Source organism: Malaclemys terrapin, chromosome 4, assembly GCF_027887155.1.
Source record: "Malaclemys terrapin pileata isolate rMalTer1 chromosome 4, rMalTer1.hap1, whole genome shotgun sequence".
Classification (NCBI taxonomy): Eukaryota; Metazoa; Chordata; order Testudines; family Emydidae; genus Malaclemys; species Malaclemys terrapin.
In genome coordinates, this window is record NC_071508.1 from 22,618,690 (window position 1) to 22,642,492 (window position 23,803).

At 54.1% G+C, this 23,803-nt stretch overlaps 1 protein-coding gene across 1 annotated transcript; it reads right to left on the bottom strand.

Annotated features, from left to right (window-relative positions):
• Positions 1-1,167: 1,167 nt before the first annotated feature.
• On the bottom strand, positions 1,168-20,913 carry LOC128837213 (chemokine-like protein TAFA-5). Its single transcript, XM_054028187.1, has 4 exons — positions 19,721-20,913; positions 11,519-11,671; positions 8,718-8,845; positions 1,168-2,025 (listed from the first exon to the last, which is right to left on the bottom strand). Exons 1-4 carry the CDS (start codon positions 19,815-19,817, stop codon positions 2,017-2,019), a joined length of 387 nt encoding a protein of 128 aa, XP_053884162.1. The 5' UTR covers positions 19,818-20,913; the 3' UTR covers positions 1,168-2,016.
• Positions 20,914-23,803: the final 2,890 nt, after the last annotated feature.

Below are 23,803 nucleotides of genomic sequence, written 5' to 3' on the forward strand. Positions count from 1 at the left end.
CCCATGCAGACCCGCCTGTTCTGTAAGGCCTGGCTGCACTAGAGTCCAGATGCATTTCATGTGTGTTGATGGCTCTGTACCTGTTGGTACCTTGGAGGAGGACATGCAAGGCCTGAGATCCAAACTTGCCCACAGCTCGGGGATGTCTGCACCCACAGCTTTGGCTCAGGCGCCTCTCTAAGGATAAGCTCTTCGGGGCATGGACCTTCTCTTCTTCAGCTGTGTAGTTCTCACCACCGTACAGCACTCTCTATAGAGAGCAGAAAAGGCCTGATCCTGAGAGGTGCCAAGCAACTTCAGTTCCCATTAGCTTCAGAGTGGGTTGTAGGCACTCGGGCCTTGTCCGGGCAAGGATTTGGAAGGTGTTAACAGTCTAGTGTGGTCAAGGCACAGTGCTTTTAATATGTGTTACACTGGTGCCTTGACCTAGGCTTTAACATGAGCCATGCAACATAGATCATAGACTATCAGGGTTGGAAGGGACCTCAGGAGGTCATCTAGTCCCACCCCCTGCTCAAAGCAGGGCCAATCCCCAGACAGATTTTTGCCCCAGATCCCTAAGTGGGCCCCCTCAAGGATTGAACTCACAACCCTGGGTTTAGCAGGCCAATGTGCAAACCACTGAGCTATCCCTAGGCACCCTACCTTGTCTGCACCAGGCCATGAACACAAGTTAGCCCACGCCTCCTAAATCCTGGTCTAGACAAGGCTGCAACATTGAGCCCTGAGTGCTTCCCCAGCAACCTGACCGGCTCCCCTGACCTTTCTCTTACTTCGACCGTGGGATCAGACCAGTGTGAGGCAAACAACCCTTTCCAACCCAACAGCTCAGAGTCTCAGCACGTCCTCACTCCACCCTCTCTCTCCCTCCTGCCCATGCACACGGCGAATACCTCCCCAGACTACCCTCCGCCGACAAGAACTGAACCCCCGTCGCCCTTTGGGAATCTCCTAGCCAACGTTTCGTAGCAGGGACGTCAGCGTGAAGGTTGGAGGGCACTCATGGGACCCCAATTCGGAACATATAACCCCATCCCAAGAGCGATGCTTGGCCAGTCAAGGCCCAAAAACACCACCATGGGACCAATCAAAACAAATGAACATGACTCAATTGAAAGATTTCCCCCCCCACACACCTACCCAGTGATGAATTGACTGCAAGTGGGCGACAGGCTGAGAATTTATTTGTAGGAATAATTTGGCCATTTGTTCTGAGCTGCTGAATAAATCTGGGGAAATTGTGAGCTGCTGATGGACAAGTTGCAAATGGAAAGGGAAGAGAAACTCATCAAATCAGTGTTTCCCTATGGAACAACTCACAGCAGCCTGTGGGGAACCTGTGCTGCTGGGTGTGGGGTGAGGGCTTGGCTCAGACAGCCCCACAACCTCAGGGGACTCTCGAAAGGGCTGAAGGTGAACCAGTGGGGTCGAGATGAGATGACCTTAGCACCTTCTCTCTGGAGCTGTCCCCTCTGCATCCTCTCTGTCTCTGCAGATTGGGAGAGGAGGAGAAATACAATAAGAGAGAGTTTGCTTCAAGGTGATGGACAGAAATCCCCAACTCTCAGCTCCGCTGTGGTTGAACATCAGTCTGCGTCCGTCTCTCCTTGGGTCTCACCTGGGCTGCTCCCTAGTGAGCCAGCCGCAGCAAATATGCCCACTCTTTAACCCTCTGGGTGCCAAGGGGCTGCTCCCTCTGTTCACAATGCAAAGGTTTGCAGAAAGATGCATTTCAGTTAAAACCCCTCCGGACGCCAGAAATCCATTGGATAGGGGTAAACCCGACACGTCTTTCCAGCTGTTTGACATCATCCCAGCCGGCAACAGAGCAGGGCTCCCGGCCTAGGCGGTTCTGTGTCCAGCGTATGGGCTGCAGAGCAGTGTCTTACCAGGCCCTGCTGCAAGGAGACCGGGGAGCGGACAGAGGGGCTGGCCCCTTGCCCCAGGGCGGCGGTATTTATACTGCTGCGGCAGCCAGGAGTGGAGGCACCAGGCTCAGGCCTTCAGCTGCTGCTGTCAGGAGACCTGGGGAAACAAAGCACACAGGGAGCCTGTGAATCCCTCCCTCTTTCTCTGCCTCCTCCAACAGCCCTGGGTGCTTTGGGGCAGGTCGGGAGGAGCCCTGGCTAGGGGTTTGTGCACCCAGAGACCCATCTGCTGCCTCCTGCCAGGGGCATCCCCACTCTTCAATTAGCCCCTGTGCCTCACTGGAGCATGGCCTCCATGCTCTTAGCTTGACCCAGTTAGGGACACTGTGGAAAGGCCTTTTGCACCCCTGGGATGATGGGGAGAGCCCAGTGCACAATAGCTCTGCCCCCTCCGAGAAGGAAGGGGCCCCAAATGCGGATATCAGCAGGGGACGGGGGTCTCAGCCTACAAGGACGGGGGTGCAGGCTGCAGGGTCCAAACGGGGGATCCAGAGGGGGACACTGAGCAGAGAGCCCTGGACAATGCGTGTGCGGAGTTCGAATGCCTGTGTCTAGCCACAGGGCAGGTGCCATGGGGCAAGCTCGCTGCGCCTCTCCGCCCCAGCCTGGTGGGATGAGACGGGAGGTTGGCCTCCCTGCCCCGGTCAGTCCTTGGCCTCGCTGCGGGCAGCTCCTGCACTTAGCACTGGCCATATATAAGGTGGGGCCAGGCACCTCTGGAGAGCAAAGTCCTACGTCTTTGGAACAGGTACAAGCATGGCCAAGTGGCAGGGCAAGCATCCCTCATGCTGCCCTAAACCCTGGCATGGCGACCCCACCTCCAGTCTCCATCCAGTCAGTCCCCGGCACCTCTGCCAAGACTTGTCATTTGGTGCCAGTTATGACAGTGTGTGTCCACTAGGAACTAGAGTGAGACCCATTAGCTTATTGCACATAATCTTCTGATGGCAACGGCTTTTGGTCACTCACTCTCTGGGCTGGAAATGAATCCCAGCCCCCTGAGCCATCACCTTAGCTCCCTGTTTCTTAAATGGTTGTAGACAACATCATGCTCTTGGAAGCAAAGGTCTAGCAAGGAGTCTGGCTGCACTATACAATCAGCTCTGTGCAGAGTCGCCCAGACAGACCGGCCAATGTAGCTCTCTCCTGACCTACAATCTCACCTGCTATCTAGGTCGGGCCTCCCCTGAGCCGGGGCTGCCAGCTGGCCCTCTCTGCATGGTGGTATTGCACACAAATGTCTCCCACAGATTAAGCCGGGAGCAGAAAATCAGTTTCACCTGGGAACAAAGTGGTGTTTTATCTCAGGTCCCCAAGAGCTGGCTGATGCTTTACCCTGGTTGTCCTCTGAGAAACTTGTCTTTCAAGCCCCTGATCTCCTTGCTGAACTGAGACCCAGCCAACTCATCACACAGTCCACAGGCTTGTGCCACAGTAGTTCTCGACCTTTTCCATATTGCAACCTGCTTTTCAATAATCTAGCCCTGACATTTATCAGTAGGGGCAGGGCAAGGTGGCTATGACCCCCCTGACACCTGGGCATGACCTCCAGGTCAAGAACCTCTTCCCTAAGCCGGTTGGTTAGTGCCTTGTCTAGCCAGTATCTTCCCCCTGTACTGATCTACTTCTGGTTGGGCTTATTGAAGGAATTAGGGGCTCCCGCTCCTCCACAGGAATGAACTCTGAATCTCAAAGGGGTCAATAAGGAAGGCCCTCTTGACTGTCCCAGGACAAGAGGCATAGAGTGGGGGGAGAGAGGTGGGGTGTGCTGCCCCTTTCAGACCTCCTGGAGAGAGGTTGCAGTTGTGTCTGTTTACTGTGATCCCTTTGCTCTGGTGCGGAGGTTTCTCCGCTCCAGAGGCAAGTAGGGTTCTGCGTTTCCCCCAACTCCTGGGGAGAAATGTGCGGATTCCACACTGCTGCCCAGTGTATCTGAATATTGAATTATGCAAAACAGGGCTGTGTAAATGGGACAGGAGGGCAGTTCTGAGATAGTGTCTGATAAATATGAATGCGCCGCTCCTCTCCCCTGGTTCCCACTCCCAGCATCCCAGGGTGGATTTATCTTTCCTTCACTGCCTGGAAATGGCACGCAGTTGGCAGTTGTTCTCTGGAACGGTCGGGATCCTTCTACGCTGCACGCCAGGCTTTTACACCAGAGAGACACGCAGGGAAATTCAGGCTGAGTCAGAGGGATGGAAGGATGGGATCCCAGCCCAGCAGAGCCCCAATATTCTAGACGAGGCCTGGGCTCCCCAGAAGTGAGCCCACTCCCCATGAACAAGAGTCCTGACATTACAGACAGGGCTCCATCCATACCCTCACCACCCCAGACTTCTCTCAGAAGTCTCCCCAATCTCTCAGAACCAGCTTCAATCCTAAAACCAAACCCAGTTACAACTGGAGAAAAGACCCTGATCCAAACCCAGAGCTCAGCCTTATACAGAGACTCAGTCCCAACCATGTAGATAATGCCCTGACAATACAAAGGGTCCCATCCTTTTTAGACAGGACTCCATGGTCATAGAGGCATAGGCCTGGAAGGGATCTCCTGGGTCAAGTCCCCTGCTATCGCCAGGGCTGGCGCTGGCAGCCCAACTCTGCAAGGCAAAGCCCTGACAGGACACACAGACCCAGACAGGACATCAGCCCTGGATACAGCGTCCTGAGGCTGTAGATCAGGTCCTGACCACGCTAATTAGATTTGTCATTTTGCACATCATTTGACGGTGGAACTCACTGCCACATGATGTCACTGAGGCTAAGAATTTATCAGGATTAACAAAGGGATTGGACAGTTACATGGATACCATGAATAGCATACAGTAGTTATTGCTAACACGTTTTGGAAGGGCTAACCTCATGCTTCATGGCTTCAACTGATCTCTATAAGGGATCAGGAGGAGACATAATGCAGGTTTTTCCCCTTAGCCGCCCACTGAAGGGTTCTTGCACCTTCCTTTGAAGCAGCAGGTGCTGGTCACTGTTGGCAACAGGATACTGGGCTAGATGGGGCCCCTGGTCTGACCCAGTGTGGCTGTGCCTATGTAACTAAACAGGAAACTAAACTGTACTTCAGAGCCCAGAGATCAGCCCTTTGCATGGGCACCTCATTCTAAACCAGCCAGAGAGCCACATTTCTGCAAAGGCTCCGTCCAGCCCTGATTCCTCCCTGTGCAGCAGAGGGTCCCTCCCACCGGGCCCTGAGACAAACCCGATAACGTGGCGATGGCTAGCGGCCAAGACAGCCGTGTTCACACGGCTGTCTGCTTGCGAGATAAATGGCCGTGGCCCGGCGAGGCCTGTCTCCCCTGTACTGCGGGGAGCGTAATTCGCTCTTCTCCAAATCTTCATGTCTCTGACATCAATAAAATATCCCGCTGCACTTCGGAGGCTCCCGCCAGCAGCGCCCAGCTCCCCGCTCATTGTTATTCACTTGCTGAGCTGCCTGCAGAGCAGACTCCCGGGCCTCGCGCGGAGGGAAGCCACGCAGCTGCTTCTGGATCCGAGGGCTCCTTTGGAGGATGCTGCTAGAGGAGCGTCACTTTGACAGCCTTCAAATGCAAGCTGCACAGACCCTCCTCCACTGTGTTCCCTCAGCCCTCCCCACAGCAGACACCAGGGCTCCAGTCTCTCTCGGCTGTCTGGGAAGGGAAAGGCCGAGCAGCCTGACAGAGATGGGCCCCAGCTCAAACCCTGGATCCAGACAGCCCCAGATTTTCGGGAGATGCCTGGAGTCTGAACCTGGATCCAGATCTGAACCTCACAGCTGGCCCCCATAGCTATAACAGACCAAAACCGAACCACCAATCTCAACACCCCCAACACTTGGGGTCAGAAAGGGTTCCACATCTGGATCCAAGTTTTCCAGCTCGGGCTTGTCCACTCCCCACCAGCCTATAAAATATCCCCAAAGTTCCTGTGGGTGTTAGGAAAAGCATGCGCCTGTTGGAAGCTGGCCCCCTTCCCCTCCTCTGTGGCACTGCTGCTGTACCAAGCCCTACAGCGCCCCCTGCTGGGAATGGCAGGGACTGGAGTAGTTGGGAGCTCCCCCACAGCCAGTGATCTTGCCTTCTTCTTTACAGTTCCCGTGCTGGGAGAGGCTGGCACTAAACCAGCTGTGAACCAGTCTGCAGGTTTCAGATGTTTAAAATGACAGCATGTGTTGGCTGTGTACAGGTCTAGTCCAGGCTGCAGCCTGTGGCATGGTGGGGGAGCCTGGCAAGCAGTCCCAATGGAGAAGCGGGCCTTCCTTCTGAAGACAGAAGGGAGCAGGTGCCAGAGCCTGCTGCCTGTATTCCCTGCACTAGAAACAAAGCCATGATGCATTTGTACTCGGACAAGGCAGAACCGAACTGGGTCCACTCTATAATAATGCAGGGCCAGGGCTTGTACTAGGGTTACCATTCGTCCGGATTTACCCGGACATGTCCTCCTTTTTGTTCTAAAAATAGCGTCCGGGGGGAATTTGTAAAACACTCACAATGTCCGGGATTCCCCCCCTCCCCCGACAGAGCAGAGCGAGCGGCTGGGAGGGCTGCAGGGAAGTCCCGGGCTGGACTCTGGAGCAGCTGTAGAGGAGCCGGATCCGCCCTGCATTCTGAGCCGGCAGCTCTCCCCTGCAGCCCGGTCCAGCAGCACTGTGCAGGGCCAGGGACCGGGTTTTGTTGTGCTGGGGAGCGCAGCCATGTGTCCGGCTCGGCTCGCACAGAGCCCAACACCCTGTTCTGAGCAGCAGGGTAAGGGGGCCAGGGAGGTTCTGGAGGGGGCAGTCAAGAAACGGGGGGGGGGGGCTTTTTGGGGGGAGTGGAGAAAGTTTTGGGCAGTCAGGGTACAGGTAGGGGGTAGGGTCCTGGGGGGCAGTTGGGGGGGTCTTAGGAGGGGGCAGTTAGGGGATAAGGAACAGGGAGGCTTAGGTAGGGGGTGGGGTTCTGGAGGGCAGTTAGGAGCAGGGGTCCCAGGAGGGGGCAGTCAGGGGACAAGGAGCGGGGGGGTGGGGGGCTGGGAGTTCTGGGGGGGGGGCTGTCAGGGGGCAGGAGTGGGGAGAGGGATCGGCGCAGTCAGGGGACAGGGAGCAGAGGGGTTTAGATGGGTTGGGAGTTCTCGGGGGGGCTGTCAGGGGGCAGGAGTGCGGAGAGGGATCGGAGCAGTCAGGGGACAGGGAGCAGAGGGGTTTAGATGGGTTGGGAGTTCTCGGGGGGGCTGTCAGGGGGCAGGAGTGCGGAGAGGGATCGGAGCAGTCAGGGGACAGGGAGCAGAGGGGTTTAGATGGGTCGGGAGTTCTGGGGGGGGGCTGTCAGGGGGTGGGGAGTGGTTGGATGGGGCGTGGGAGTCCCAGGGGTCTGTCTGGGGGTGGGGGTGTGGATAAGGGTTGGGGCAGTCAGGGGACAAGAGGCAGGGAGGCTTAGATAGGGAGTGGAGTCCTGGGGGGCAGTTAGGGGCAGGGGTCCCAGGAGGGGGCAGTCAGGGGACAAGGAACGGGGGGAGGGTTGGGGATTCTGAGGGGGCGGGAAGTGGGAGGGGCAGGGGCGGGGCTAGGGCGGGGCTCCTCCCGTCCTCTTTTTTGCTTGCTGAAATATGGTAACCCTACTTGTACCAAAGGACACCTCGTGTTTATCCCGTCCCTGGGGCAGAGACGGAGCTGAGTGGAGTCTGTGAGTGGGGGTTGGCAAGTGGGCACTAGACCTTCTGCTCTCCCTGGGGGATGGAGCTGGGTCCGAGAACAGGCCTGCAGGATCTACTATTCTCTCCCTGTGTTAGCAAAGCTGATTCCCTTAGGTGCCAGCAGCTGCCTCCCTGTGCTCTCAGGGCAAGCGGAAGGAATGTACCTTGTGTTGGGATTTCAACACAAGCCATCAAAGCCCACTTTAGCCAGAGGTCTGTGTTTCTTGGGGCTGTTTCTCCCGTCGGGGTCTGTGCACATTGCATGGAGCAACCACAGTGCTCTGCTGGCCTGTCTGGAGTAAGAGACAGCAAGCTCCCTTCCTGCCATGCAAATATTCCCCCTTCTCTCCCTATACCTAAAGACTTGACCATCCCCATACACACATGTATGCTAGGAGAGGGATGGTCTTGTGGTTAATATCCAGGTCTAGGAGGCTGGAGATCTCAGCTCTTATTCTGACTCTGTCACTGAATCTGTGTGAGCAGGTTACTTCCCCGCTCTGTGCCTCATCACTCTAAGATGGGATAACAACTAGGCTGACCTGTCCCACCCCTCACAGGCTCATTTGCGAGGTGCCTAGGCCCAGACCCTTAGGCTCCTAAATAGCTTTAACTCCCATTGAAATCACTGGGAGTTAGGCTCCTAAATACTTTTGAGGATCCAGGCCCTAGATAATATGGTACTTTTAAAGCCAATCTCATGATCTTCGGATGCCTGCCTCATGATCTTTGAATGCTTGGGGTTGACTGTGCAGGGAGAGGCCTGGAAATGCCCATCCCCACTGAAGCTAAGATCAGGCAATGGGAGTGAATCCAGTTTCTCCAGCAAAGGAGCACCCAGCCCTACGGAGACATGTTTATAGCCTTTCCTTATTGCCTGTCCTGGTTGGTTCCTGGAATAGCTCTCTGGGCAGAGCAGCTCAGGTTTTACTGGCATGAGCTGATGGGGGGGGGGGGGGTGTCCTCACTCACCCATGGAGACCGACACACACCCCAGTGATTCACCTTCTTTCCCAGCTAACACCAATCCCCCTCTCTCCAGATACCTTCCGACCAGGACACCCTCCACCCCCACCCCCGGCTGGTTTCAGTCGGGTTGGTTACAAGGAGGCAGGAGTTACTTACTGTGATGGTTTTTATTCGGCCCAGTCGTCTAGTGCAGCTCCAGCCTGAATGATTTATTAACAAAGTGCACTGTTCCCCTTCATCACAGGGCTCCATCCCGCACCACTGCTTACTGACAATGAGCTGAGCTGCCAGAGAGAGCGGGGGAGGGAATGGAGCATGGGGAGGGGAGGGAGAAATTAGAAGGGTTATGAAAGAGGGTAGTGTACAAAGGGGAAAAAGATGGGTGTATATAGGGATGGATAGAAAGGTGGATGTGTGTATATATATATATATATATATATAAGGATGGAGAGACAGATGTGTATGGGATGGATGGATAGACAGATGTGTATATATAGAGATGAATGGATAGATGGGTATATATAGAAATGGAGAGACAGGTATGTATGAGAATGGATAAATAGATGGGTGTATATATAGCAATGGATGGATAGATGGGTGTATATATAGGGATGGAGAGACAGATGTATATAGGGATGGATGGATGGATGTGTATATAGAGAGATGGATGGGTGTATATAGACATGGAGAGACAGATATGTATGGGGATGGATAGATAGATGGGTGTGTATAAGGATGGATGGATAGGCACGGGGGTGGGTGTGTATAAGGATGGATGGATAGGTACGGGGGTGGGTGTGTATAAGGATGGATGGATAGGTACGGGGGTGGGTGTGTATAAGGATGGATGGATAGGTACGGGGGTGGGTGTGTATAAGGATGGATGGATAGGTACGGGGGTGGGTGTGTATAAAGATGGATGGATAGGCACGGGGGTGGGTGTGTATAAGGATGGATGGATAGGCACGGGGGTGGGTGTGTATAAGGATGGATGGATAGGTACGGGGGTGGGTGTGTATAAGGATGGATGGATAGGCACGGGGGTGGGTGTGTATAAGGATGGATGGATAGGTACGGGGGTGGGTGTGTATAAGGATGGATGGATAGGTACGGGGGTGGGTGTGTATAAGGATGGATGGATAGGTACGGGGGTGGGTGTGTATAAGGATGGATGGATAGGTACGGGGGTGGGTGTGTATAAGGATGGATGGATAGGTACGGGGGTGGGTGTGTATAAGGATGGATGGATAGGTACGGGGGTGGGTGTGTATAAAGATGGATGGATAGGCACGGGGGTGGGTGTGTATAAGGATGGATGGATAGGCACGGGGGTGGGTGTGTATAAGGATGGATGGATAGGTACGGGGGTGGGTGTGTATAAGGATGGATGGATAGGCACGGGGGTGGGTGTGTATAAGGATGGATGGATAGGTACGGGGGTGGGTGTGTATAAGGATGGATGGATAGGTACGGGGGTGGGTGTGTATAAGGATGGATGGATAGGCACGGGGGTGGGTGTGTATAAGGATGGATGGATAGGTACGGGGGTGGGTGTGTATAAGGATGGATGGATAGGTACGGGGGTGGGTGTGTATAAGGATGGATGGATAGGTACGGGGGTGGGTGTGTATAAGGATGGATGGATAGGCACGGGGGTGGGTGTGTATAAGGATGGATGGATAGGCACGGGGGTGGGTGTGTATAAGGATGGATGGATAGGCACGGGGGTGGGTGTGTATAAGGATGGATGGATAGGCACGGGGGTGGGTGTGTATAAGGATGGATGGATAGGCACGGGGGTGGGTGTGTATAAGGATGGATGGATAGGCACGGGGGTGGGTGTGTATAAGGATGGATGGATAGGCATGGGGGTGGGTGTGTATAAGGATGGATGGATAGGTAGGTATGAGGAGAGAAAGGGCACAAGATTAAACAAGAACAGGAACAATTAAGGAAAGTAAAAAAAAATCAAAGAGAGTGGAAAGAAGGGTTGAGTTACTCAAAACAAGGAGACCAGGAGATAAAATAAGAGTAAAATAAAATGTGTCAAAGGGGCAGAGGAGAAAGGGAGAGAGAATTGAGGCCATTAGGGACAGTTTATGCAGAAAGTTACAATCTGTATCATTGTAGCACCTCAGAGCAGCCTCTTGTGTTCCCCATGCTTAGGGACACCTGCCACCTGTGAGGGACACATTCCCTATGCAGAGCAACCTGAGATGACATGTCCCTCCCTCCCCAGGGCTCCACGTGGCCCCTGACAGCTGCGGGCATAGCAACTCTCTTGCTTGGATCAGTGGGGCTTTCTTTGCAGCACTCTGTCCAGCAGGGCCTCAGCACGGCTCATGCCTCCCTGCACTCGTGCAGTGCCCGGGAGTGGACAGGAGTTCGCTTGTGAAGCTGGACTTCCCAAAAAGTTCAGAGCTAGATTTTCATGGGCTCGGCACCCACAAACGGGCCAGATTTTCCGAAGAGCTTTGCACCCCCCCCTCATGTTTAGGGGGTTCTTCCCCTCCCTTGCCCCCCACCTTGCTACCAACAGATATAAACCCTGATACAGCCGGACGCTGCTGGACCATGAGTGTTCTCAATGAGCAGGTGTGTGTGTGTGTCAACATGGACCCCTCCCAGGACTGTTTGACTGTGTGTCATGTCACCTGTATGGTTAGCAGCTCCCAGTGATGATAGGGGCCTGTGTTTCTGGGCCAGGCAGGGGTGCTGAGAGCCATTGAACTAAACGCTAAACCCTGCATGTGATGGAAACTGCTTCAAGCCAGGGGGTGCGGCCTCACCCCTAGTTCCAGCCCCTCTGGGAGCAGGAGGAGCTAAGTTCTGTGGCTGCTGTCATCATAAAGTCCCAAGTGCCCATGGCGTGCATAAGATTGAATGAGAACCAAGAAGCCCCAGGCAGCCCCATGGCCCTGGCCCATAGCGCTCTGGAGCAGTCAGAGATCTCTTACCATCCACACAGGCAGGTTTTGTCCTCGTTGTGCCTGCGACTTGGCCTCTCCTGCAGGCACAGCGTGCTGTCTGCCGGGCGATCATCCTCCTGGGGTGGCTGAGGTCTCTGTTCAGTGCCGTAATCTCACACGTCCCCACCTCCAGCTCCTTCCCTGCAATGAGACATGGGGACATCCAGCAGCCACTGTGCAGTGAGAGCACCAGGGCAGGGCACCTGCGCTCAGGGTGCAGCCCTTGTAGCAAGAACAGGAGGTGGGAGTCAGGGCGGCTGGGTCCCATGCTCAGCTCTGTCACTGACTTGCTGTGTGTTCAGGGCCAACAGAGTCAAAAAAAGCCACTGATTTTTGGATGCCTCTATTTCTTGGGAGCCCAGCCAGAGCCAGCGAGGGCCTGGTTCTCAGAGGGGCTACCAGCCTGACGCTCCCATGGACTTTAGATGGCAGAAGGAAACCTAAACCCCACAGAGGTCCAAATCCATCAGTCCCTATTGAGTTCAGTGGGAGCAGTTCCTCCACGGGACTTGAGCCTGAGTCAGGACAACTCTGGAGATGGCCCAATCTAGAGAAAAGGCTTTTCACCTCCCCCCTCGCCAGGTACCGAGCACCTTCCCTCAGCTCCTTTCCTGTCCCATGGGGCCTGGGAGTGGCTTACAACATAAGCAGGGTGCCTCTCCCCTGATCAAGGGGAGGAGGGGGAGTCATTCGAACAGCTCTACTGTGATCCCAAGCACAGTCTGCAGCTGTGGCATCTCTCTATTTCAGACAGTCCTGCTCCTTCAAATGAAAGAAACTCCACCTGTTTGCCATTTACCCTATTAGCTGGATAAAAACACTTGCTCTTTCTCTTCATATTTTTCCAAATTGCACAGATGAAAAGAGATGAGATCACTGGGATTTATATGGAAGCATTTGGCAGGCCTTTTCCTATTTATTTGGCCTGTAATATATAAATTCAATCTGGACTCTCCCAGAGTAAGCTGTTTGTTATCTGAGTAAGTAGATGTGGATGGGTAAGATGTTTCTATTAGAATGGCATTCGTCAGGTATGACTTGCCTCGGAGTATGTTGTTTTATGCTTTTGTTTTGATTAATTAGGGCCCGGTCCTTTATTCCTCATGACAGTCGTAGCACTGAAGTCAGTGGGGAATGATCTGATGGGGAAGGATTCCAGGATCAGGCTCTTCATTTGGGCACGTCTACACAGCAAAAAAACCAACAACAACATCCCTGCGGTGAGGAGTCTCAGAGCACGGATCAGATGACTCAGGCTCCTGGGGCTGGCACTGCGGGGCGAAAAATAGCCACGTAGATGTCTGGGCTCGGGCTGGAGTTGGGGCTGTGAAACCAGGTGAGCGGGGAGGGTCTGGGAGCCAGGGCTCCAGCCCAACCATCTACATGGCGATTTTTAGCCCTGCAGTGTGAGCCCAAGTCTGTTGGCCTGGACTCTGAGACTCGGTGAATTTATTTTTTTGCTGTGAGTAGATGGTTTGTTTGTGGGGAGGGTGTTGTGGGGTTTTCTGGTTGACTTTTTAAACTTTGGGACGCTAGCTATCAAGAGGAATGAGGAGGTGCAGTCATCAGGGCTGGGACACCTGGAACCTTGGGCAAGTCAATTAGGCCCAGATCCTCAAAGGTATTTAGGCACCTAATTCCCACTGATTTCAATGGGAGTTAGGCTCTGATCCTTATGTGTCTTAGTTTCTCTGTGCCTCGGTTCCCCATCTGTACAATGGGGATAGTAGCACTGCCCTATCTCCTAGGGGCGTGAGGATAAACACATTAAAAATGGTGACGCACTTCGAGATCAATTGTTGAAAAGTGCTACAGAAGAGCAAGGTATGATTATTCAAAGAGTGTGAGGCAGTCGGATGTTATGGCGATGCGGGCCATGTAAGTACCTATGATAGCTAGAGATGGGTCTCAATTGGCATTATTTAGTCTACAGAAGAGAAGAGTGAGGGGGGATTTGATAGCAGCCTTCAACTACCTGAAGGGGGGTTCCAAAGAGGATGGATCTAGGCTATTCTCAGTGGTACCAGATGAAGAACAAGGAGCAAGGTCTCAAGTTGCAGTGGGGGAGGTCTAGGTTGGATATTAGGAAAAACCATTTCACTAGGAGGGTTGTGAAGCACTGGAATGGGTTACCTAGGGAGGTGGTGGAATCTCCTTCCTTAGAGGTTTTTAAGGTCAGGCTTGACAAAGCCCTGGCTGGGATGATTTAGTTGGGGATTGATCCTGCTTCGAGCAGGGGGTTGGACTAGATGACCTCCTGAGGACCCTTCCAACCCTGATATTCTATGATTCAATTCCCAAGTGTGTAGAAAGCAAGAGCTAAACTCTGATCCAAGTGGGCTGTCCATGGAATGGACCGAAACAGTGAACTCTGTCAAATCTTAACACCTCCAAGTGCTGGCGCTGAGTTCTGGCCCCAAAAGCAGGTCTGCATTTGATGGTTCGGGGTCATCAGGAAATCTAAAAAACCCACTGAAAATATTGTCTAAGTATGCAAAAAGAAGAACAGGAGTACTTGTGGCACCTTAGAGACTAACAAATTTATTAGAGCATTAGTCTCTAAGGTGCCACAAGTATTCCTGTTCTTCTTTTTGCGGATATAGACTAACACGGCTGCAACTCTGAAACCTGTCTAAGTATGGTTACACTTCAATAATAACCTTCAGCTCCCGCTCAAGTGAATGGGAGTTGGGCACTTGCCACATCCCCGAATCAGGCCCTTAATTCATAGCAAATGGAGGGCAAAGCATTACAGAGCTTTCAGAACTTCTTTGATCCTTAAATCTATGATCCTCATTTGGCCTCACATAACAATAGTGCCTGAGCACCTCACAGCCTTTTAATGTATTTATCCTTAGTCTTTTCTGTTTTTTATTGATCTGAAAATATAGCCACTTCTTTCTTCAGCAACAGGTTCAGCCTGCAGTCATGCTGAGTAACTGGGATGCGGCTGCTTTGTTCTTGTGTGGCCTGCTGGCTGGAGCTTCTCTGTTGTCCTGACAAATCCTGAGCTGGCTCCTGCTCCCACTAACAGGGGAGTAAAACAGGAGGGACTCTATTGAAGACAAGCGAGGAAGGCCTGGAGAGTTTTATTGCACTCACTGTCTGGTCTCTTCCAGCCACACCCAGTGCTCCTTCTGGATGAAAGCCAGCAGAAAACCTACACTGCTATACTTTGTGCCAGGCTCTCTGCCGGGATTCCTGGACAGCCTGTCTCACCAGCGCAGCCACATTTCCATAGAGCGAGTGCCCTGCCCCTCAGGGCAGACTCTGGAGTGATGTGATCAGGCCTGACTCTCTTAAATGCTCCAGCTGCCCCTCTAACCAGCTGGCCAGAAACCCCTGTGGGCCCATGCTCTGCTCCACCTGCCTCTCCCCTGAAATGCAGGCTGCTTGGTTTCAATGCTGGGCCCAGTTTGAAATGTGCCGGGGTCAGGCACTGTGGAATTCACTGTGCTTGGAGCTCAGGATGAGCCTTGAAGACATGAAGCGGCGTCTCTTCAGGTCAGCCTCCTGCTCAAGGGAATAAGCCATCCAGCTCAGACTGTCTCTCTCTGTCCACTGCCTGGATGCTCAAGTGTTAGAGCGACTGCCATGGATGGATGGATAATGAGCTAGCATGGTTTTCAAACACAAATTGACTCCATCCACTCCCATCAGCTAAACCAGCTTAGGAACCAGTTTAGGTGGAACCATTATTCAAGCCAAGTTTACACCCAGTTCCTTACACTTGCAAGGAGGACCCAGCCCAAGGAGGCCAAAGTGGGCTCCCAGCTTGCAACCTGACTTGCAGATCCCTTTAACAGAGAGACCATCTCATGGATGCCTCCCCTGCCATCTATGCTTCTGAGGCGGAGATGGACACCCAGCCTTCTACCCAGCCCTGGGAGCTATGTACATGCAGTTCCCAGTGCTGCAAAAGGCTTTCAGTACAGATGTGGGGTGAAATGAGGCTCCTGGGGGAAGTCAGTGGCAAAACACCTGCTGAGTTCAATGGACCCAGGCTATTAAACTTGGCATTTAAAGTGGAAGAGCGGGGGAGTTAGTCCCCTGGAAGGGTCTGGGTAACTGAGTCAACGTAGGTTTTAAATGCACATCAGAGGCAACACTGACGAATGCCAATGGACAGCTCCAGTTTGTACTTGGTTATGAATCCAAAGCCTCCGTTCCTCGGGGCAATTATTTAACACGCTGTTATCCCTCCCATTACATTGAAATTAATTGTGTGCCTGGCATTCAAAGTGTTCCTAGATTTAAAGCAGCCAGTGCATGTAACTCTAGATCTCTGTTTGCTCCTGCTTCTCACTCCTCTCTCAATCAGCCCCTTGAAAATAGCACTGAAGAGATGGGGCGTTTTCTCCTCCTCTCCTCTCCTCGGGTGACGTGAGTGAGACATCTTCAGGAGCATCAGTCTGTATTAGACAGAGAAAAGCACCACATGGAGAGAGACAGGAGCAGGAAAAATTCACTGGGCTGAGATGTGCACCCCATGGACCATTCCTAAGTGATGGGTCAATAACACTGACAATCCCTCGTCATTACCACATTTTAAAAAATGCACGGACCAATCACCAGGGAGAATCTCTCAGAAAGGGAGTCTGTGGATGAGTATTAGGGGCTTCGGCCATCATTCCCGGCCTCTGCTGGGTGCAGACAGGGTCACTGCTGAAGAAGCGACCCTACAGTCTGCTACAGGAACTCACAAGTGTTTTATAGGCAGCTCCAGCGTGAGACATGTTTGGCCTAGTGTTTGGTAGCTTTGAAGCCAGTGCTGTTTGCTGCCCACAGCCAGGCATCCTCTGGGCCAAATACTGGTTCCAATGAAATCAGTGGGAGATTTGCCATTGATTCAGCAGGGATTGTGGTTTGATTTGGGATATGCCTTGGGAGTTTCTGGGATCTGCAGCAGGGGGATTCATTCACCACCACCCCTGCCCACACATACACTGCCAATTAGCTGTGGCCATTTGAACGATGGGGGATTTCAATAATGTCCGGAGGAGATTGTATGAGTCACAGGTTGCAAAATGCTCCAGCACAAGAATGATGGCAGCTTGGAGAGCATCTAATATGGATCCAAACTAAATCCTCCTTCTAAAGGAGGGGGCGCCGCCAGCTCTGCATTCATACACAACTGCACGCCACAAGGAACGCAAGAGAACTGCTCTGAGTTGTTTTATTCCATCATAAGCAGAGTGAGAAGAAACTCTCAAGCAGGTCAAGGGCACCGAGAATCACGGCTCTGAAAACGTTAGGGTGTCTCTGAAATTTCTCTGCTCATTTGCTTCAAGGGGTGTTAATTTCAAAATTTGCTCAGAGCCATTCAAATTCTATGCTCTCCAGGTACGCAGCCAGAGAGAGAGGGGGTCTTTTGGGGCCACTGGTTTTTAAATCAGAACTCCCCCTTGAAATTACTGGAAACCACTTCCCCCTCCACCAGGATACAGGCATGCACCCCTCCACCCGGCCACACGCACACACATCTGAGCATTATACTTCGCACTTGCCTAGAGAACATTAACTGATTAATCCTCCCAACCCACATCTGATGTAGTTAAGTGCAACTGTCCCCTTTATATAGACTGGAGCAACTAAAACACATGCGTGTCAAATTGAGAGCGGGCCAAAGTCTCACTTACTCCACTGTGAATCAGGAGTGACTCCACTGAAGTTACTCTGGATTTACACCAGTGTCACTCAGAGCAGAAATTTGGGCCAGAAAGGTCACATGATTTGCTTAAACCCACACAGTGAGTTAATGGCAGAGCTGAAGTTTGAATTTAGGATTTCCTGGTTCAATCTGCACCTCTCTGACTAGGCCTTCTCTCTATTCATTTGCTAAGCAGGGCTTTCTGGTTTAATATCTTAAATCAGAAAGACGCTGGGGTTCCTTTCCTCTGACATTTGCAATCTGCTGCGGCCCCTTACCTCTAACAATGCTTTACAAATTGCCCAGCAGGGGGTGCTGTGGAGTCAGGAGCATTGCACCCTCTAGCTGTCCTATCTTATAGCTCTGCCAACCTAGCTGATGCTTCAGCAGTTCTAGCCTCTTCCATGCCCGAGGCCAGGCTTGAACTTGTCTCTTGCTTGGCTGAGTAATGCTGCATCATTTGAATTATTGCACAAATGTTTAGTTACAGTTGGTAATTGTGGCATTATTTATGGATCCACATGGCTCAGCAATGCTCCTCTCACATCCTCATTTGCAAGCACAGCCTCTGGAGGCGAGGGAGACGCGGCCGGCTCGCTGAAGCGCTCAGCGTAACGGTGCCGATTCAGGGGGCAAGCAAACATCTTGGCACGGTTTGTTCAGGTTGCTGCCAGCCCTGGCAGTCACGCGGCAAATTAGCAGCAAGAAAGCGGAGGAGAAGATTGAATGGCAAATCAGTTACGTAGCATGGGGCCTGTCCTTTGAGGTGCCAAGCAACCTCAATTCACGCTGGAATCATAGAATATCAGGGTTGGAAGGGACCTCAGGAGGTCATCTAGTCCAACCCCCTGCTCAAAGCAGGACCAATTCCCAACTAAATCATCCTAGCCAGGGCTTTGTCCAGCCGGGCCTTAAAAACCTCTAAGGATGGAGATTCCACCACCTCCCTAGGTCAAGGGGCACAGCACCCCCGCAGGATTGAGCCCCAAAAAAGGGGAGTGTTCTCAGCCATTTGTCACCCCAATTTCCATGCCGTTTTAACAGCTTCTCTTCCAGTTTCCCACTGTCTTTCCTTGGGTCATGTGTGAAACCCTCCTCCCCCGTGTTGGCAGCAATTGGGAGACAGACCAAGCAGTGCTGGAAGTGAATTTCATTTCAGCTATAAAAAGGATCAGTACTGCATGAGATACCATCAAAAGACAAGAGAGAGAGAGATTTCAGCTCTCATTCAATATAGATGTCTGGCCATCCCCAAGACACCTTCTGGAAACCAGCTGGGACAACACTGGAAAGTGGGACACTGAACTAGATGAAGTTCAGTCACTGGAAACATACAGCGCCCCCCAGTTTGAAGGAAAAGGGAAACTGACAGTGCTTTTCAGGGTTTTTTTTTTTTTTTTTTTTTTTTTTTTAACCTGGGAGTTTTCCTTTCTCTGTCCTACTTTCACTTCTCTCCCCCCACCCCCCTTGTCTATGAGAAGAGTCACCCTGGGAACCCAAGCTGCAATCCGCATTATATGGGACTCTGTACAATTAAAGAGAGATAATTCCCAAGGCAGCTTATTTTAATTTATCCCATGTAAATATAACAGCCCCAGCCCCCATGGCACTAATATTTTGCACTTTGTAGCACCTTTCATCTAAGCGCTTTAACCCTGTTAATAAACAATCCTCAGTAAACCATGATCTCCAGTTCACAGATGGGAAACCAAGGCACAGAGAGACTAAGTGACTTGCCCATGGTCCCACAGGAAGTGTGTGGCAGAGCCCAGGGTTGAACCCATACTTCCTAACTCCCAGTCCCATGCTTCAGACCTTAGAATAAACTTTTTCCCAGGGTATCCCCACATCTTCAGGGAGAGATTGACCTATGGGCACATCCCCACTCATGATGGCACAGACCACTTCCCTTCCCACTGGATGACACCACAACTGCCTTACATGGAGAGGAATTATTAGGGAAGTACTGACTGTACCTCATGCTCTTTCTAATGTGATTTAGCAACTGGTAACAGGGAGGAGAGGCAGCCCCATCTCTTGGGCCAGCTCTGACCTAGCCCCATTTGACCCCGTGCAACGCGCAGGCCCAGCATCCTCGGGAGGGAAGTGAAGCCCCGGTTTCCTTACTGAACAGCTCAGCTCGCAAGGCTTATCAGGCCCCCAGACTCCCAGTCCACAAAGAGGTGAATCCTCCCCCTACTGCAGGCCAGCGCCTCTCAAATTGAAAACCAGTCCAGGGGTCTGGCCAGGCACCTGGCAGCCAAAGACCAAGCCCAATGGGAGACTGAACCTCTTCTCCCCTGGGGAGCCCTTGCTGGAAAGTTTGCCCCCAGCCCTTACAGCAGGAGATGCTAACTCTGCTATGCGAAATCCCGAAGAGGAGGGGGATCCGTGCAGGTTGCATGGCATCAGATGGCTCTGATGCAGGCTCTCTCGGGTGGCATGTGGCGGAAGGCGACACAACCCCTTTAAAACTCCCACTGCCCCAGCTGGCACAAGCCAGCAGCCTTGGCAGGCATATGATACCGCGGAGACTTTACCTTCCTTAGGTGGATGAGAATACAAGAGCCAGAAGAAGAGGAGGCAGCAAAGCGTGGCACCAATCCCTGCAGAGAGCTCTCTCCAGCCGGCCAGCATCCTGAGTGGGCTGGGAGGGGGGTGGGGAGGCAGGGCTGGGCGGGCCCCCCTCTCACGCTGCAGGAAGTCCTGGTCCCCTCTAAATCCAACTACCAGGGCCGTCTCCACCTGGCACAGGGTAGCCCAGCATGGCTGGGGAGCAGCTGCATTCCCTTCAGAGGAGGAGCAGGAGCTGGGGCGCTGGAACCATTTGTACAGTGGGGGTGCTGAGAGCTGTTGAACCAAACTGTAAACCCTGGATGTGATGGAAACCACGTCAAGCGGGGGGGGGGCAGCCCCCCTAGTTCCAGCCCCTTTGAGCAGCAGGAAGGCTGCAGCCAGGGAGCCCCCAGCTCCAGCCAAGCTGGACAGACTGGTTCCTTTAGTACCTGGGTCACCGCATCCCAGCCGTGCAGGGGGACCCCACGCGCGGGGGAGGGAGGATCTGCCCCTCTCGAGGGTGGCTCCTTGTCACAGCTGCCTGCACCGTCCCGTGCTCCTGGGCCAGGCAGGGTCAGACTCTCACCCTCAGCGGGTTGGATTTCTCTAAAGCCCAGTTTCTTCCAGCGGATGAAACCCGAAAGTATCCAGAAGATGCAGTGGGTCCACCCGGCTCCTCTTTGGGGGCCAAGGCTCCAGCGAAAACGCCTCTGCTGCCTGGCGGGGGCTGGAGGGAGCCCGGAGCCCTAGGCTGCTCCTTTGCATTCAGCCCGCAGAGCGGCGGCTAATATTCCCCCCCGGTTTGATGCAGTTTGCCAGGCGAAAGCCAGGCGGTAATTCGCTCTCTGGCCCCGCACGCAGCAACTCTGCGCTTCCCTCCCGCAGCTGAGCAGGGAGCGAGGCGGGCGGCAGGAGGATTCATGATAGGGATGGGGAGGAGTAGCAGACCCCCCTCCCCCTTCTCCCCGGCTGCACCTTGGCAAGCTGACTTGCTCCGCTGGGTGGGTGGTCCTTCCAGGCGGGGGGGCGCCAAGCTCGCTGCCCGGCTCTAGGCTCGCTAACCTGTGGCGGGTACCCAGGAGCAAACAGCCCCCGCCATCCCGGCTCAGCTCAGCAAGCGGCAGGGGAATCCCGGGAAGCGCAGCGGGGGGAGGGGAATCAGCCCCGGTAGGTCCCCCCCTGCAAACTGAGACTTGCCACAAAGCCCCCCCCCTTGGGGTGTCAGCTCCCCGCAGCCTGCGGATTGCAACCCCCCTCCCCCAGTGCTGCTGCAACCCCGCGCCCCAGGGCTAGGAGCGGTGGCGGCTCTGCAGCCAGCTGCGGGGGGACCCACGGCGGCTTCTCCCTCCTCCGAGCATCCCCCGCAGCTCTGGCAGAGCCTCCGTCTCCCCCCTCCGACCCGGCCGTGCAAGGAGCCCCCCCGCCAGCAGTCCCTGCAGCCGGGGCTGCCTCCCCCTCCCTGTGGAGCCGCTGCCGGGGGGGGCGGGGTCCGGGCGCAGGGGAAAGTTTCTCGGCGCGCGGCGGTGGCTCCCGGGAGCCCGAGTTCCCCGCCCGGGAAGGGCTCACGCTGCAGCGCCTCCCGCAGCCACCCGGCCTGAGCTGCCGCAGCCTCGCCGGGCCCGGCTGGGAGCTGGGGCAAGGCCCGGGCCGCGCACGCAGCACTTCTCTGCTCCAGCCCGGCCAGAGGAGGAGCCCGCGGCTGGGATGCAGCCTGGCGCGGGTGAGCGGCTTGGGGCTGGGATGCCCGGCGCTGGGGGGTCTGGGATGCCCAGGGGGAGGGGCTGGGATGCCCGGCGCTGGGGGGTCTGGGATGCCCAGGGGGAGGGGCTGGGATGCCCGGCGCTGGGGGGTCTGGGATGCCCAGGGGGAGGGGCTGGGGTGCCCGGCGCTTGGGGGGGGGAGGGAGAGCTGGGTTGCCCAGGGGGAGGTTCTGAGATGCCCAGCGCTGGGGTCACGGAGGATGATGTTGCTGGGATGTCCAGCTCACCCCCTGGGGTGGCTGTGGCGGTTGACCACAGGCCCCTCTGGCACAGCTGTGGTGGGTGGCTGCTGGGGTGCCCGGCCCTCTCCTGGGCCAGCTGGGGTTGCTGTTGTGGTGCCCAGGCTTTGCGCAGGGGGAGACGTGGCGAGCCTGCAGCGATACCCGTCTAGTCCAGCTCTCTGGCTGTGGGGGGGATGGCTGCTGTGTGACCACTTCTGGGGCACTTCTGTGGTTTCTTTTTGTGGCTGAGAGCTCCAGACTGCTTGGGTCTGCTGCACGGTGCAGGGGGAGGCGGGGTATTCTAGGGTCCCGAATGGCAGGGCCTCTTGGCTGAGACCCCACACGCTCATCACATCTGCCTGACTTAGGTCTTGATGGGATATAAGGCCCCGGTTCCCAGAAAACAAGGGGTAAGACTCTAGGGAGAAAGGTACAAAACTGGAGATGGGCTTGAATGAAACTCCTGGCCCAGTCCCTAGCCCCCCCAAACCTGGATCTGGATCCGAATTGACTCCTATCTTTATAATGGGCTGGACCAATCCTCCAGGTCTGAACACCCCCCAAATTGGGACCTGGATCTGGATGGGGAAGGTTGTGGGGCATCCATCTCATCCCTGGCACCGAGGGAGAACAGGCACCAGCCTCACGCCCCTCCGTCTAGTGCCACAGATTCCATTCAAACACAGTGACAGGAGCTAATTTATTACCATGGGCAGCTCCAGTTTTAACCCCTGCTGCCCCTCCCCCATACACCTTCTCAGCCCTCTCCTTTGATTTGGGGGAAATCGATACATGTTTTCCGCCACAGCAGCGCCTGTGACTAGTTTGTTAACTATGAGGACTCCTGAATGAATAGTGCTCAGGCAGGTAATTTACCAGCAGATCTGAGAGGGGATAAAGGGAAACCAATATAAATAGTCAGTAATAAAACTGTTTACTGACACCGGGCCTTCTTTTAATGAGATTTGTATGCAGGGGAGGGCGCCTCTGATAAGCTCTCCAGCTTACAATTATTGACTCTTGTCCAGTGGAGCCACAAAGCAGGAGAGACTATCTTCATAAAGCCCCTGATCACATCAATCGGGAAGAGAGCTGGAACAGAGTTGAAAAGGAGCCGGGGCACGAGTCAGTGTTATTAGTGCTGCTAGGATGGGACCTGATGCTACAGCACAGTGCCAAGACCACTCAACTCCCAGGAGCTGAGAGCGCCCGGCACCTTGCATGAGTGGGCACGCGATGCAGACACACTTGCCTTGAAAACACTGAGGGCTCTGCGGGGTCTAGTGATTTTGCTAGTGATTTTCCTGCACTCTTCAGGAGTTATGCAGCCTCGGCCCCAGACTGCGATGGTGATCCTTGACCTTCCTATTGTGCCTTCCACCTGAAGTAAGCAGGACTAGCCTTATTTTACTGATGGGGAAACTGAGGCACGGAGACGTTATTGGCCTGATCCTTAGAGGTGATAAGTATCTGCATCTCTTGTTGACTTCAGCTGGACTTTTTTGGGGGGCGGGGGGTCAGCACCTCTGAAAATATGGCTGGAGGTGTCTTGAGTTGCTCCCAATAATTGAGGCAGCCAAAGTCAGTGGCTGCTTTTGATCTGAGTGAGTTGCCCAACATCACAGAACAAATCAGTGGCAGAGCAGGGAATAGATCCCAGACTCCTGATTCCCTTTTTGCTCTAAGCACTAGACTACACTCCCACCAGATGTGAGACTAGAACTCAGGGTCCTGACTCACAACCATCAGATGTACCCTGGGCTGTAGGGAACTGTCCTGTACCCACTGGGGAATGGATCATGGGCTTGCCAGCCTTTCCCCACTCTCGTGATGCTGCGTGCACTTCCATGCCCTCCCGTATCTCCCTCCCTCCTTCAGTTCTCATCTAACCCGGTACCAACAGGGCTTCGGCCTGGTTAATGCTGCCCCTTGTGGGAGGCCACCAGCAGCACTGAACTGATCCTTGCTCAGAGAAATGCTTGCTGCATACATAACCCATTGCGCTGATCGCAGTCCGTGCAGCTCTCAGTGGGGAAAAGGAATGTGGCAGCCCCTCCCCAAATAGCAGTGCCGAGATTGCTGGGTA

What these genes read in the sequence shown, in the direction of transcription:
- LOC128837213 (XM_054028187.1), bottom strand. Translation starts at nt 19,817, where the DNA reads ATGCTGGCCGGCTGGAGAGAGCTCTCTGCAGGGATTGGTGCCACGCTT. An exon ending in TTCTCATCCACCTAAGGAAG is followed by an intron (nt 11,672 to 19,720) that starts GTAAAGTCTCCG and finishes GTCTCATTGCAG; the next exon opens with GGAAGGAGCTGGAGGTGGGG. An exon ending in AAAACCTGCCTGTGTGGATG is followed by an intron (nt 8,846 to 11,518) that starts GTAAGAGATCTC and finishes TCTCTCTGGCAG; the next exon opens with CTCAGCTCATTGTCAGTAAG.